Below are 16297 nucleotides of genomic sequence, written 5' to 3' on the forward strand. Positions count from 1 at the left end.
CAGAGAGCATCTCTCTCCATGTGTTCATAAGGTTGCCTAAGTTACCAGGGTATCCTGATTTCAAGTTAGGTCATTAGGGACTCTATAAAAATGACTCAAAGGTAAAATAGAGAGGATCTCAGATTTGGTGTGGTACCAGGTAGAATGAAAGGGTGAATGAATTGCAGAGAGCAGAGGAAATGTAATTTGGGCTGACATGAGTTAGGAAGACTCAGAGATTATACATTAATGTATGCATTCATACTGAGTTCCTTGAAATGAACTTTGCTCAGTCTTGCCTTGTAGGGAGCATCAGGCTTCCTGGTCTCCCTCACACCCCTGGTCCTCAAAAGCTAACAATTCCTACTTCCCCCATCTTTCTTAACCCTCTCCTTCTGGCATGTCTCTGTGTGGAATGTCTTCTAAAAGACGCCAAACCTTAATCACAAAGGCCTGCAAGATGGGCAACGGTTCTCTGTTTATCTAGCTAGCAGCCAGCTGGACAGTCACTAAGCAAGGCATCAAAGCCCATGCCAGGGAAGGTAAAAGGGGAGGATTATGCCTTTTTTGGATCAAGATATATTGCCGCTCTGCCGATTAACTCCTTAAGTGCCACTGCCTTAAATTACTGGTGCTGTCATGGCCATATAGTTGGATTAGATGGTTAAATTAGTTACAAATATGTACTGTATTGATTGTTAATTATTTTGAGTCATATGATCCTGCTTCTGATGACTTGGTGCCTACTGTTGAATTTTTAGAAGTTGTGGAACATCATGGCTGGCAAAGTATTAGTGTCTCTTGTTAAGCTTTAGGGGGTCTATAAATAATATGTCCTGTCAGGGAAACCCATCGATCATCCTGAAGAGGGGCTGGTAAATACATCTCTTCAGCTCTTCCTTCATGAAAAGATCAAAATGTGATAGAAACAGCCAGAGTTCTAGAAAGAGACTTAGTGTTAATTCCTAATTCTGGTACTTATCAGTTAAGCCATATCTTTTTGGTAAGTTATATCTTTTCTCTGTCTGTTTTTTCATTTGTAAAGTGGAGTGTTAACCTTAGCCTTAAATTGTTTGCAGGGGAATTATTAATTTTTTAACTATACATATTGGATTTTGTATTGCTATCAATGCATGTAATATACACTAACATTTTAGGCTGCCCAGTTCCAGTTTGGTTATAAGTCCCACATTTTATGAGAAGAATTGGAAAATATTTAGAAGAAAAGAATAAAACTCTTCTCTAGATGAGGTAACAACACATACTACTTATAAATAAATATTTAAAAGCAATTGCTTTTTTAAGCATGAGAAGGAAAGGTTATCTTAATAGTGGTCTTTAAATCATGATGGATTACATCAAGAATGGTGACAGTTGATTGCCCTTGCAATTGAGGAAAAAAAAAAAAAAGTAAAACAGTTTATGTTTCTGTAGGAGGAATGTGGGTTAGGAACAAAGAAGGTTTTTTGATTGATGACAGTTGGAGTAAATTATGTTAGTAAGTTGGAAATTTCTAATAACTATAGATGTTTCACCAACATTAATATCCATTTATATAATTGAGATGTGATCCATCTTAAGTATTTTACTTGGGCTAGGTTACTTTTTTTTCCAATCATTTTTAAAAATTATTTTATTATGCTATAGTAAAAACACTTAACATGAAATCTGCTCTCAACAAAATTTTACAGGTACATTATTATTAACTATTGGTACAGTGTCACTAGGGCTTACTCTTTTTACTGAAATGAACCTTCATGCCAACTGATTAGTAACTCCCCATTTCCCCCTCCCCAGCCCCTGACTACCCATTCCACTCTTTGATTTTATGAATTTGACTATTTTAGTCAAATAAGTGGAATTATACAGAATTTGTCCTTCTGTGACTTCTTTCACTTAACATAGTGTCCTCAAGGTCATCACATATTGCACAATCTTTCTCCTTTTTAAAGATGAATAGTATTTTGTTGTATGTATATATTACATTTTCTTTATCCATTCTTTTGTCAAACGACATTGAGGTTGTTTTGACATCTTGGATATCGTGAATAGTGCTGTGATGAACATAGGAGTTATTTAAATCTTTTTGAGATCCTGATTTCAATTATTTTGGATAAGTACCCAGAAGTGGGGTTGCGAGATCATATAATAGTTCTATTTTTAGCCCAGCCGGTGTGGCTCAGTGGTTGAGCATTGACCCATGCACCAACAGGTCGCCAGTTCAATTCCTGGTCAGGGCATATGCCTAGGTTGTAGCCCAGATCCCCAGTTGGGGCATACAGGAGGCAGCCAATCCATGTTCTCTCTCATTGATGTTTCTATCTCTCTCTCCCTCTCCATTCCTCTCTCACTAAAATCAATAAAGATTTTTTAAAAATAGTTCTATTTTTAATTTTCCAGAAGCCTTCATACTATTTTCCATAGAGGCTAGCTACACCATTCCATTCCCACCAACAGCATACAAGGTTCAAATTTCTCCACATCTTTTCTACTTGTCTTTTGTTTTTTAATAATAGCCATTCTGAGAGGTATGAAGTGATATCTCATTGTGGTTTGATTTACATTTCCCAAGTGATTAGTAACACTGAGCATTTTTTTCAAATGCATGTTGGCTGTTCATATGTCTTCTTTGGAGAAATATCTATTCAAATGTTTTGCCCATTTTCAGGTTTTATGTTTAAGTATTTAATTCATTTTTAGTTGATTTCTGTATATGCTGTAAGATGAGGGTTTCAATACTTTGTATGTAGATATCCAGTTTTTTCAGCATCATTTGTTGAAGACTGTCCTTTCCCCATTGTGTATTCTTGGTACCCTTATTGAAGATTAGTTGACCACATGTGCTTTGATTTATTGTTGGGCTTACTGTTCTGTTGCATTGGTCTATACATCTGTCTTTATTCCTGTGCCATACTGTTTTGGTTACTGGAGCTTTGTAATATATTTTGAAACCAGGAAGTGTGATACCTCCAGCCCCATTCTTATTTCTCAGGGTTGATTTGACTATTCTTGGTCTTTTGTGACTCTCTGTTTTGGTATATGTGCATTAGAAAAGGCAGGCCCTGGCTGATTTGGCTCAGCTGTTGGAGTGTCAGCCTGAGGACCAGAGAGTCCTGGGTTCAGTTCCCACTAGGGGAACATACCAAAAAAAAAAAAAAACAGAAACAGAAAAGAAAAGGCAAACACCTCTCTCAGTCTTCATGGACTGGCCTAATACAAAAGACCCTCACAATTCAGTCTGACTATAGGATTCTGGGGGTCTGTACCAACTCTTTCCCTCCCCAGGAAGAAACAGGAAGCTATTGTTTTGGTCTGTGCACTCTGGGCTGAGCAAGGGGAGCGCTATGATGTCTACCAGTCCAAACCTCCGTCTCAGTGCTCCCCCAGGTGGCTAGTCTGCAGTGGTCCCATCAGGACTCCAAAACTGGAAAGAAAGGTGCTAGTTATTTGGGAAGCCCCAGAGAAGTTGGGGTGTTGGGTGCACAGATCAGCTCTTTACCTCCCAAAGGGAAAACTGAGAGCTGGAATTTTTCGTCTGCTTACTCTGTGTTGAGCAGTGGGGAGGATCTATGGCATCTCCCAACCCATGTCATCATCTCCATTCTCCCTAGGGTGGCTAGACTGTGCTAAACCCATCAGAGCTCCAAGCCTGGCAATACAGAAGCCAATCCTTTGGGGAGTCTCCTCAGAAAAGTGGGGGTGCCGGACATGCAAACCAATGTCTTTCCTCCCCTGGGAGAAGCTGGGAGCTGGGAAGGCTTCCTGATTGTACGGCACTACACTGGGCAGTAGGAACTCTGGTGGGGTGAGTCCTGAATCTCCCTACTGGCCTGCATGAGTCTAGTTTTGGGTTCACCCGGGATTCAGAAGGTTTTCAACTAATTTTTAGATTTCTCATAGATAATTGTTCATGAATTGTTACTGAATCAGTATATTTGTGGGAGGAAAGAGGGTCCAAGGCTTCTTCCTCTGCCATCTTGCTGATGTCACTCCTTCAGTTAGGTGAAAATTGAGTTCACTTCTAATCTTGTGATTCTATTTCCTACCACTTAAGTCTTCCCTTGGACTGAGAGATGATCTCCTTGGATGTTGAATTAGACTACAGTCCTGAGAAGCAAACATTTGTCTCTAATTCTACTGGTTGATACCTGACAGTCTCGGGGCTTCTCAATATTTTGGCTTCTTCATTTCTAAAAGATAGAATCTTGGCTCTCTTTTGACTAATTCTAAATTATATCCCCTTGAAGAAAGGGAATTTCTACAAGCCTCAGTAATCTTATCTGCTTAGGGATGTTGTAAGTCTGCAATATACAGAAAGTACTTAACACAGAGCCTGGCACACAGTGAGTGTCAGCATTCTCATAATTTTCCAGTTTTAAGATAAACTAATGGAAAAGGAAAAATGACTTTCAAGGTAATATGATTCTCAAGCCAGAGGCCTAGCCATTTAGCTAATGCATGGTGACTTGTAATAATGAAATGTCTTCTGTTGACTTCCTAAGTAGCCCGCAAGTGCCTAAGATTTTAAGAGGCAGAAGCTAGGTACTTTCTCACAGGACATTGACAGTGAAAGCTCAGGAGTAACTTCCTTCTCCCTATTGCATGTTTCCCCTGCACTTTCCTCATTCTCCCACTTTAGTGTTCATTACACTGTCCTGTGACACTTGATTATACGCCCCCCTCCACTCCCTCTCTGGACCATTTCCCTTCACACTCAACTCTAGCACCCAGTGAAGGACCAGGCATATGTAGCTCTTCAATAAACATCTGTTGGATGAATACACAACAAATGAATTATGGATGACAAGCAGTATGCTGTCATGATTAAGTGCATATTATTGGGAGTCTGAAGAACCTGAGTTCAAATCCAGACTCTACCTCTTATAACCAGTGTGATCTTGGACAACTGACTTACCTCTTTAAGTTTCATGTCTTTGTCTGTACAGTGGTGTTATATACCTAGTTCCTAGGGTTTGTGTGTGTATATATATATACACACACACACACACACACTTATATTTATATATACATCATATATATGTTTTGTGTATTATTTGTATATTACCTTATCTCTCACAATAAGTAACTATTAATGGTACCATTACTTCTCATAATGGAAGTTATAAAAAATAATACAAATATCATTACTTGTATATTATTTTATTGCTCCTATTAATCTTTTTATTTGTTACTATGGTTATTGACAGTAATGCTGGAGTGATTTACTGATAGCCAATACAGAATGACCCATTTGGACTATGTGACAAGTACCACTGAGACCTAAGAACCTCACAGATGTGCATTCTTGCTTTGCCTGAACTGGGATAGGAGAGGTTAACAGCATTGCCTTTAGTTCTGCAGCCTTAAAGAAACAAAGCCCTGCTTCCACCAAAGAAATCTTTAAAATACTTCCCAGCACATCCAGAGCCTCTCAGAGCATCACTTATTGAGCCCAAGGATTCAAAGAGATGAACCGTAGTTTCAGTTAAGCAGTGGTTCTCAGATTTTAGCATCCATCAGAATAATTTGGAGGACTGTTTACACAGGTTTCTGGGCTTTATCCCCAGAGTTTTGGATTCAGTAGGCCTGGAATAGACCCCCACTTTTTATTTATAATGAGTTCCCACATGGTATTGATGATGGTATTTCAGGGCCCACACTTCGAGAACCAATGAGATCATAGATGTAGTTGAGGTATGAGTAACCTGACCCCAGAGGGAAACACACACAGAAATCTTTTCACGAAAGTGAATTGCCTGATAACCCCTGTAAAAATGAGGGCTTCCTATTTTCAGACCCCATGTTTTCAACCCTGCACTGCCCTTTCCTTACTTTTTAAATTTATTGGTTGGGGAAATGGTTTCATGAAGTTGTTTTTAAATTTTATGAGCCTGATAAAATCTATAGACACTCTCTCCAGAAAAGCCCATATACACATTGCCTCTGATTTCAGGAGGTTCTTGGACACCTCCTCCACCAGCCCACCCACTGACCCTTAGAATTATCAGTGGAAAAACTATGCCCTAAGGCAAGGTATTGAGTTTACTCAAATGTAACAGAAATTCCCTTCTTATACTTACTTAACCTTTTGGTTAAGTATACTCATCTGTAAAATAAAAATCATAATAATAGTTCTTACCTCAAAGATTATGAAAATTAACTGATGTAATACATGGAAGAGCCTAATTTGAAAACCAGAAACACTAACTATTACCTTTTTTTCTTCTCTTTGTAGTCCTGCTACCACAATCCTCATTCTTGAGGCAAGTGGGTACCTTTCCCTACTATGGGAAAAATCAGGAAGAGTAAGAAGAGCACAAAGAGTAATATTTCAACTCTGTGCCTATTGTATTGTTTTCTAAAATCTGGTCAGTCTCTGTGAGTCACTGAGCAATGGAGTCTAGCAAGCCCCAGGCCTGGCTCTGTGACCCAAGAGTCTCAAATCATTTGTCCTGAAATACTCCACTTAGCAAATGTCCGGTGCCTTCTCATGTCCACAGGTTAATGCCTCCTGACAGAAAGACAGAAATGTAAAATTCTAATAGGGGTTCATTTCCAGGTTAGAAGACACTGAGTCTTGGGAAATAGTGATTAAAGGTTAAGCTCAATTCTCATTGTTTCTACAAAAATAAATAAGTACATTGATAGGCCAATCAGCAGACATTTATTTAGCCCCTGCTGTATACACTGTGCAATCGATGACACAAAGAAGAATAACACATGCTTCTATGCCGGGCCAACTCACAGTCCAACAGCAAAAGTAAACCAAACACAAAGTGAGCCATAGCAAGGACAAGAATTGGTCAGTGTTTCAGGAGTGGAAGGAATCAATTTTGATGGGGATCCATAAAAGTCTCTTGGGCAACATGAGATTTAAGCTGGATCCTACTGTAGGTGAATATGATGGAGAAGGGCATTCTAGGCTGTGGGAATAGTTTGAAGAGAAGCATGGAGTTAGAAAAAAGCTTGGAATCAATTTGTGATATTATGGTTTAGCCAATGTGACCATAGTATGGGTTTGGGGTGCAGGGGTGTCAAGGTGCAGAACTTGAGGCTAGAAAAGTAAGTTGGAAGCATGTTGTAGGTAGGAAACCCAAGGCCAAATGAGGAGTGTTGCTTTCCTCTCCATGCAGTGAGGGAGGATCGAGGGTCTCTGAGTAGAGAGATACCCAAAGCAGATCTGTTTTTATAATGAGAGAATCCTGGTGCCATTGTGAAGAGTCAACAACAGAGGGCAAGAAGGAAGCAAGACCTGGGGATCTGAACCAAAGCCAGAGAAATGGAAGTAGCATGGAGGGGTCGAGGAGGAGAGGCATTTGAGAGGCTGCCTTTATTCCAGGATGGTTGACAGCATGTAGCAAAGACAGCCAAGGAGAGCTGGAGGCTCCCCCAGGCCAAGCTGCTACATAAAGTAGACCATGGTCTCAGAGGAAGAGACTGGCTAGAGGCCCCAAGGCCCGGGGATACCTCTTGGCCATCCCAAGAAGGTGTTTCTCCTTCCTAGAGTGCCCACAGGGGGAGCAGCTGACCATGTGTTTTGCCTGCACGAAATAGCAAAATCACTAATTCTGGACATGGGTCCACAGCCTACTAGCTTCAGAAGTCCTGAAAGTTTTTTTTTAAAACAACTTTTAGGCACTTTTCCAGGTGAATCTGATCTGGGAACCAAGGTGGGTCTGAGGTGGGGCCCAAGCATCCACATTTTGTAAAGCTCACAGGTGATTTTGACACCTGGATTCAGGAACCAAGGTGGGCCCTTACTGTTACACTGAGGAATGCGCAGGAAACACAGGGTCACCACACAGAGCCCATGAACATCCTGTTGGCTTGAAGAACTTGAGTTTTGGTCTCCAACACTGTCTCAAGCACCACGACCTTCACTGAGTGTCTTAGCTGACCCTCCATCTTCAATCGATATCCTCAGCAAACACGGGAGATAGGAGAGGCTACATGCCTGACAAGTTCCCCTGAACTTCCCAGAAGGACATTGTACATACAAACCATCCTTTTCACGCTTGTCCTCATCTAAAATAGAAAGAGAGCTTGGCCGCGTCAGACACACCATGAGAGAGTACAGGGCACTTTTAGTCTTTAGAAAACAGCTTCATAATAATAAAAAGTCCCATAGGACTTTTATGGCTATTATTGTTTTTATTTCTCAGAAACATCACACCGTTCCAAGGTAAGGCAGGTGTTAGAAACATCCCTTCTGCACACCGGGCATGTGTGACTGGGGCAAGGTCAGACAACTCGAGCTGATCCCGAATCCGTCCTCCGGAGCTCCAGTTAGTTCTGCTTCTGTGCCGTAATGGAGAAGGGCAACATAAAGGCATTTTTCTCTCCTTGTAAAAGAGAAAAAGTGGGGGGAGGGGGGATTATTTAAACACACCTCACTCACACTGCAGTCACTGCATTGTTTTTCCTGTTGAAACACCCTGTTGGTTTTTAAATCCCTTTAAACCTACCCGGCACCTGTATGGCCTGGATCCAAGAATTATGGCCGAACCGCTCGCTTTTTATATCTAGCCGCATAGGAGTTTCTGCGATGGTATCTGGCTCGTGGTTCAGTTGCAAATTTCAAAGCTTCCAGAAGTTTTCTTCTTCTATAGAACTAGAAATTTGCAGTGCTCAGATTTGATTTTTTAAAAAATTATGCAGAGATGTGTCCCCCTTTTAGTTCTCCTGCTAGATAAAATAGTATCGTGGCATAACCTGAATTGTTCCTCTGTAAAGATACTTCTGACATATTGACCAATAGAGAGGGCAGGGGACAGACGCGGGGCTGGGGGGGGTCTCCGCCAGCAGCTTATGGTATGTGAGGTGACCTCTCTTCAGGGCAAGAACAGAGGCTGAAAACATAATGAGGACTTCCCAGTAAATTCATTATAACAAAGCATAATGTGAGCTCACTGGGCACAAAAATAGGCTGAAGGAAAGTGACTCCCACATAAGTCCTAATTAAATACTTTGATGTCAGAAAGCAGAGCAGAGAGGGGTGGAAAATCAAATCAGAGCAAAGTAAAGACTTAAATTTAAATGGAAAGAAGAAATCTCTCTCTCTCTCTCTCCTCTCTCTCTCTCTCTCCTTTCTTCTCCTCTTCCTCTTTCTCTCCCTCTCCTTTGGCCTCTCTCTGTGTGTCTCTCTGTCACTCTCCTTTTTTTCCTTTGCCATGAAGGAAGAATAAGATTCAGGAACAATGGGTTGTAAATTCTTCAGCCAATTAGTCCGGTGACTTACTACTGTTTATAATGCACAGAATATCACAGGCTGTTTGCGGCCTCCCCAACTTGGTTTGTTAATAACAGGAAGCTAGCACTTCTCAGTACAGTGGATCAGCTACACGTGAAAATAAATGCAAAAAACCTGGAGGGGAATAGAAGCAGACCGAGAGTAGCCTTGATTTAATTTAACGTTTGGGGGTCCACACACAAATGAGCATTTTAGTAGGCTTCATGGTGGAAGTTGCTGTCATTTGTAAAATATTCTGGCCAATTAGCTAATAGTGTGCTTGGATTTCTCCTGTTTTGATACAGTAATACTAAGTACATTGTGAAGCCCAATTATACAAATCATCCCCATATGCCATACCAGTCTTTCTTTATGAACTGTGTTTATAAATCCTGTGTGAGGAAATGTGTACTTCAGCAATTTAGACCATGTGTAAAAACATAGCCAATGGGATTGTCAAGAAAACAAGTTCCAGCCTAGGAAGTCCTAATGTGTTCCGCTGGAATAACAGGAGGGTGGCGGGGAGCGCAATGCTCTGCTTAAATACATATTGCTTTATAGCGTTTAACCGATTTAGGGGCTTCCGCTTCCCTTTCTGTTATTTTCTTCTTCTTTTCTTTTAGGATCCAACCTTGGAGTTTTTGAGAAAATTTGGGATCGGTCTTCTCTCTGGCACAATAGCCTCAGTCATTAACATCCCTTTTGATGTTGCCAAAAGTAGGATTCAAGGGCCTCAGCCAGTTCCTGGAGAGATCAAGTATAGAACCTGTTTTAAAACAATGGCAACCATCTATCAGGAAGAAGGGTAATGCAGTCTTATTTTAATAAATGAGCAGAACTCAAGGATTGTTCGAACCATATTGTACTTCCATTCTGGTGAGAGCCTTAAGCCCTCCTGAATTGGGTGTGTGTGAGAAATTCTCAGGAATAGATGACTAACTCTGCAAGATAACACAACAACGAGATGTTGGTAAAACATGCTTACCCTGTCAAGAACCATGAGCCACCAGCGTTCATATGCAGCGTGTTTGTCTTAGCATGCCAAGATGAACTATTTGCTGGCCAGTTTGCATAACACGCTGTTGCGCATCGTATGCCCTGTGAACACACGGGCAGGAGAGTCGTTGTCTTCTGACTGTAAATCTAAACAAACCATCACCTAATTGTATTCTCCTGGGAGAAGTGAAAGTAGTTTTCTTTGAAAAAGGTAGAGTTTGTGCCTTTTTCTGCTGGTCTTTTTTTTTTTTTTTTTAAGACTTACTTTTGTCCTTTCATCCCTCCTTACCCGTCTTATTCTCAAGTAAACAAGTCATTTTTTTAAAATTAGTTTGATCTAAACTGCATCATATTTCCTTATGTGAAGACTGAGTTTGCGGTCTTTTAAATCCAATTACAAAAGTCACTCGGTCCATGTACAGAGCTGTCTTGAAAGTAAGACCTGTCTTGAAAGCAAAAACCATCATGCTGATGAAAAACGTATTTCTGATTGGATAAGACCAGTATAGCTTGGGTAATAAAGAATGGATGAACTCTTTCTCCCTGTCCAATTTGTTGCAGAGACTGTTTAGCCTGATACGGTCTGGTTTGGGATGTGTACAATTTCAAATAAATTTTTTTATAAATGCGGGGTCAGCATCTCAGTAAAGCTGAGGCACAACCCCACTTTGTTTTCAGAATAAGGATGTTCCTCTTTTCTTTTCACTTATAGGATTTTAGCTTTATACAAAGGCCTGCTTCCTAAGATCATGAGGCTTGGACCAGGTAATGGTGTTTTTATTACTTATATCCTTCCTTCTTTATTAAGATCTAGCATCTCTTTCCTTATTTGTGTCTATCAGCAGCATAATAAAAGTTTATCCCACTGTGAAAGACAGAAACCTTGAGGATATAGAGTTGCCTATGAGTATTCAAGATACTGAAAGCATCCATTAGAAATGTTCTACCTTTGTTTATAAGGTACTATTTATGGCCCTACTGGAGGCTGACAGAAGCCAAAGCCCAGCTTAAGTCAATAGGAAAGGACCCACAGTGAGTGGGAGTCTGAGTGAGCACCCAGGTATGTACACGGTGGCTTCTGGCAAAAGGAGGATTTTCAGTGTGTAAGGAACTAGCCCCATAAAATTGTCCTGGTGCTCCTTGTTCATTCTGGCTCCTGCCTCAGCTTCATTCCAAAAGGAGAAAAGGAGGCTTCCCTGCCTCCTCGAACAGCCACTTGTCTCTGCAGTCACCTCTGGGGCGTGGGGAGGCCGCAGCCTGGTGCTGTCACCTCCCTGGCCTCTGTCAGCACAGTGTGGAGGCTCCTGGCTCAGGGCCTCACCTCAGGACGCCAGCCCAAAACACCCGCTGCCATTCCCTCAGGGAGAGTCAGCTGCCTCTGTGTAAATAGATAAGAAAATAATTGCTACAGACTCAACTGCCTGGGCAAATAGTCTTGGATTATAAGCAGCCCCGTGAATAAGTACGGAAGTATATGCTAGACCACACATATTTTTTCACCAGGCCACACTCACCTACTTAGGCATCCTGGTAATGTTCCCTAGAACCTTCCCCTACGCCACCCCTCTCTCCCTTTCCCATCCTCCCATTAACACCGATGTCCTCTTCCTCACCACACATACACAGGTACATTTACCCTGAAACCTCAGCCCAGTGAACCAGCATTTCTACGGACCTGAGATATAGAACAAAGTCTGTACATTGAAGCTGGTAAACAGTTCGCACTTTCTTGTATTTAGAAAACACTCCCTCGATTCCCAGTCCATCTAGCCCAACTTTTCTAGCCTTTTAAGCACAATTTTGCTTCACATTTGAGATTCAGTCTTTGGCCCATGCATAAAAAACAACCCAATAATAGGAATATTGGTGATTTCGTGCAACTCGCTCTGTATGTGGTGTTTTTCCTTCACCACATAGTAAAAACCTGCTAGTAGACCTAGCATTAGAGAGAATCAGACGACTGGCCCTAACCCAGCTCTCTTGGGAGGGGTGGGCCCGAAAAGGGTGATGACCCTGGAGAGTTTAACTAAAACGGTAATTGACTGGAAACTTAACCCAAAACTCTTTAAATAATCTGACCCCAAGTTTTGTTAGAGGCTTGCAAATGTTTGGTTGGCTTTTTAAAATGTTTTTGCATGAGGTGTCCTGAGTTGCTGTGGTGTTAAACCCAATAAAAAGGGTTGTTGTGAGTGTACTGTCCAAGCTAAACAACACTGAGTAACTGGAAATCTCATTCCAAGACCTGGCCTCCACTCTCATTCCAAACAGGCAAGTCCTACCAACTTCAAAGGAGAGAAAGGTACGAATTTGAGTTAAAGATAAGATTGAGAGAGAGAGAGAAAAGAAAGGTGAACCTGGAATTTTCATCCTTCATTCTGGAGAAGCATCTCATGTTTTTGTAACAGCCATAGCAACTAGCTCAATGTGACTACCGATAGGTACCTCCCATGAAGGGAGAATCTTGAAGTTTGTGGTTTAAACTCCAAATATCACTAGGCTGTAAACTAGCCCAATTGTGTGTGTTCTTGTATTACATTGTGAATAGTTAATCAGAGTAAACACAACAGTTACAGACATATTAACGACCCTCTGCGGTTCGTCCCTCCTCATTTGCCAGAGCACCAAGAGAGCTACAGCAGTGAGCCGGGTCTAATAGAGTATCTTCATGGGTTAAAAATGAAAATTACAGGCAGATAATTATCTTTGGTATAAGGTTACACAAACATGTGCAGCCTGTAGATTTTTTTTTAAAGCATATGGCAGTGTGTACAAAAGAGCTAAAATCAAAATCAAGTTCTATTTCTTTCCGTCACAAGTCAGTCTTCTGTTCATGCAGCCAAGTCTTCTCTAAGCGGTGCTGAGGATACTTGTCCACATTTTGATTTTGCAGTATTTTTCACACAGACATGAAAGGATAAGTAGAGATTGTCTTAAAAGACACAGAACATATGCAATTTACTGCATCAGATAGAACACGAAATCGCCCACATACAAATGCTCTCCTGATGTCTAGGTATGCAAGCAGGGTTGGTGCCTGTTTTCCTGTATCATATTCCTGTTGACATATTACATAGCAAAGCTCTTTGCAGCCAGTTACATAACTCTTCTCTACCAAGACAAATGGTGCTCTTATGACACCCAAACCCTACTACCAAATTTTCAAGTGCAATCCATATATGTCCTAGGCACATAAAAGGAATGAAAACAAAGAAGGTTGAAAGCTAGCTTAGTTTTGCAATACATATATTTTTTAATATGCAGAAGCTATTTTTCACATTGCAATCCAAATTGAAAGCTGCAAGAGAAAAGCAGACTCGTTCGTCAAGCACCGGTCTTAGAGATTTTCTTCTTGACTGCAACTACAACAATGCTCATTATGGACTGAAAAAGATAAATCCTTTGCCTACGTAAGAAGAACCTGAAGGCTTCTGTTCGCAGGAAAGCCGCATGCCCTTACATGACTAAAAGTCTATATTTATTTACTTTTAAGAATGAAAAGTGCCTGAAAAAGAATCTGATGAGAAATGATGAAAGTTACAGAAAGTCATGGGGAAAAAATGCATTTGGAGACTCAAGATGGTCTTGATTTTGCTCTGCGAATTTTCCACAGTAGTTTTTTGTGTATTGGAGCTCAGGAACTGGTGGCTCTGAACCGCCCCTGCCTGATGGGCTGCATGGGGCTTCATGGATTCAGAAACTCGGTGGGAAAGACAACACTATGTGATAGGATTTGTGATAAAAGGCAGCTCTTTTCTCTTCTAGGCGGTGCGGTGATGCTGCTGGTTTATGAATATACCTACTCGTGGCTTCAAGAGAACTGGTGACAGCCTGAGAAGTGTTTTCACCCCTGGAGATAACGCATATTCCCTCCACAGCACCTTGGGGTTAAGCTGATAGTTACACATTATAATTATACAATTATTAAGGGGGAAACAATTTAAGAACAAAATCTATTTTGAGACTTCAAAAACTATCTCTAAATAATTTGAGATGGTAGTTATGGCTATATTCATAAAATTGTAAGAAGAAGAATATGAAGCAATGAGGTATGTAAACTGAATATAGAATAGCAATCAGAACTATTTCATAAAAGCAATATATATTTTATGACCTATGTTTTATTTACATTGCTTCACAATGAAAATTTATTGTGTTGATAATTATTTTTTCCTGAGGCCAAGAAATGCTTAAAGTAAAAAAAAAAAAAAAGGCCAAAATTAAAAGTTTTTTAAGAATAAAATTCTTCCATAAATATTTAAAAGTCACAAAATATTTATAAGTGCACTAAAATGCCTTTTTAAAATGTTGACTTTTATATTAAAATGCAAATCTGTTTGGTTTTCTAGCAATAACATGCATCTCAGCTATATTTTCCTAAATCTACTTTATATCTTGCACTGTTGTTTAGATCAGGTCATACTTTAAAACTGTCATATTTAAAGTCTTTTATGACAAATAGAAAACATGAAGTTATATTAAACTACTTTCCTTCCCATGGTTCCCTGTGAAAACAAGTTTTGTTGCTGAAATGTGTTCATGTTAAATCACAAACTGGGACCACTCCTTGGGCGCATTTGTGCTGTCTGTTTTGCATCCAAATACCTTTGTTCAGAACTCTTACCTATGCCGCTCTTAAATGTTTAAAGTAAAAGTACATTTCCAGTTTATTACTTATTAAGTGACAACTTCAGGTGCGAAGTCAGCTATTCGCAGTGCTAAAATACGTATTATTCAGGGAAAATAATGTTTCAAAGTAGAAGTACATTCTTAGCATTTCCAAAGATTCCTGTACTAACACGCACTCCAAAAAATAGCTTCTTCGCCTCAATGTAACCGAAGGATTTTACATCTGCATCCTGAAATGATGCTACTTCAGTAGTTAAAAGTCAACAAACAGATTCGCACGTTCTAAGTGACACCTGTTCTTACTACGAGTAATTTCTACCATGAGGCTATGTCACTAAGAGGTTTTGAAAATAAAAAAGTAAAATAAAAGATAACATGGTAATTATTACTTTTTATTAATTTAGAGCATTTGAAGTATAAAAATAAAGGCTTTTTGACATACTGTATATACATACACAGCCTTCGGTTGTACATCCTTTCCAGCATGTTTTTTAATTTATAGTTCAGCTCAATACTCAAAAGAGGGTCATTAAAAGTAGGAAAAACCAAGAGAAATGAGAATGTGTTTGTTGTACAACTGCATTCTGTCCTCGCAGGTAACACTCGTGCACCCTGGGAGGAGAGGCCTGCCTGCCTGCACAGAGGCCGTGAAATCGAACCTTTAACCTCTCCATGTGGATGGGATGGAAAAGGATCTCTGAAGAGTGCATTTGCCAGTTAAAAAACACTTTTACCCCCTAAGAAACAGAGGAAATATGTCAACAGTAACCAATAATGTTAATGTTTAAAAATCAAACAATCCCAACCCCATATCCCATCCCATTTTCCTTCTCTTATTTTTACAAGTAGTTTTCAACCATAATTGCTTTGAACGGCCAATTGTATTTGGGGTTTCTATTATCTTCTTAAATTTATTTCATGTGAATTTACTGTTGCTAAGGAAAGATCTCAAGGGGAAAAAAAGAAGAAAACTTTGATAGTATTAATATTAGATTTTTAAAAGTACAAGAACCAGAAAAAATTATAAATAGCATAATAACAAGAGATTTCTTAATTTAGATAAAGAAAATAACATTTAGGTATGTTTCCATACAAACAATTGATAGTTTTTTAAAGACTCCTAATAGCCACCTAAAAACATCTGATAAGGAATAATTCTGTACCTATGTCAGTTTTTCTGGACGGCGGGAGAGTCCCTGTGTGGTATGGTTTTAAAGTCTCCACCAAGATACTGGATTGGTATCTTTGTTCCATTTGGTTTATAGTCTATTTTCTCACCAGACTAGGAACTCCAGATGTCAATAGGAGTTTTACAAGATCAAAGGAAGACTATGGCCCTGAGAGTTCATCTGCTCCTTCTGCTTATTCTTCTCCTGAAGTTATAATCCTCTGTTTGTAGTGCTGAACTTTGGTTGCTGTAGAAATAAATGCAGTTCAAAGCTCTCTCTATGATATTTGCTGCGTGGG

The 16297-nt window shown here is 39.9% G+C and overlaps 1 protein-coding gene across 31 annotated transcripts in view; it reads left to right on the plus strand.

Moving 5' to 3' along the window:
* SLC25A21 (solute carrier family 25 member 21) overlaps positions 1-16297 on the plus strand; it is a 463129-nt gene that overhangs the window by 445136 nt on the left and 1696 nt on the right. For all 31 annotated transcript variants that reach the window (XM_036256725.1, XM_036256732.1, XM_036256740.1 and 28 more), the window contains 3 exons: positions 9832-10013; positions 10917-10969; positions 13967-14250. In XM_036256725.1, coding sequence (XP_036112618.1) covers positions 9832-10013; positions 10917-10969; positions 13967-14028 — 297 coding nt within the window. In that variant the 3' untranslated portion in view covers positions 14029-14250. The remainder of the gene's footprint in view (positions 1-9831; positions 10014-10916; positions 10970-13966; positions 14251-16297) is intronic.

The sequence above is a fragment of the Molossus molossus genome, unplaced genomic scaffold (assembly GCF_014108415.1).
Source record: "Molossus molossus isolate mMolMol1 unplaced genomic scaffold, mMolMol1.p scaffold_m16_p_1, whole genome shotgun sequence".
Taxonomy (NCBI): domain Eukaryota; kingdom Metazoa; phylum Chordata; class Mammalia; order Chiroptera; family Molossidae; genus Molossus; species Molossus molossus.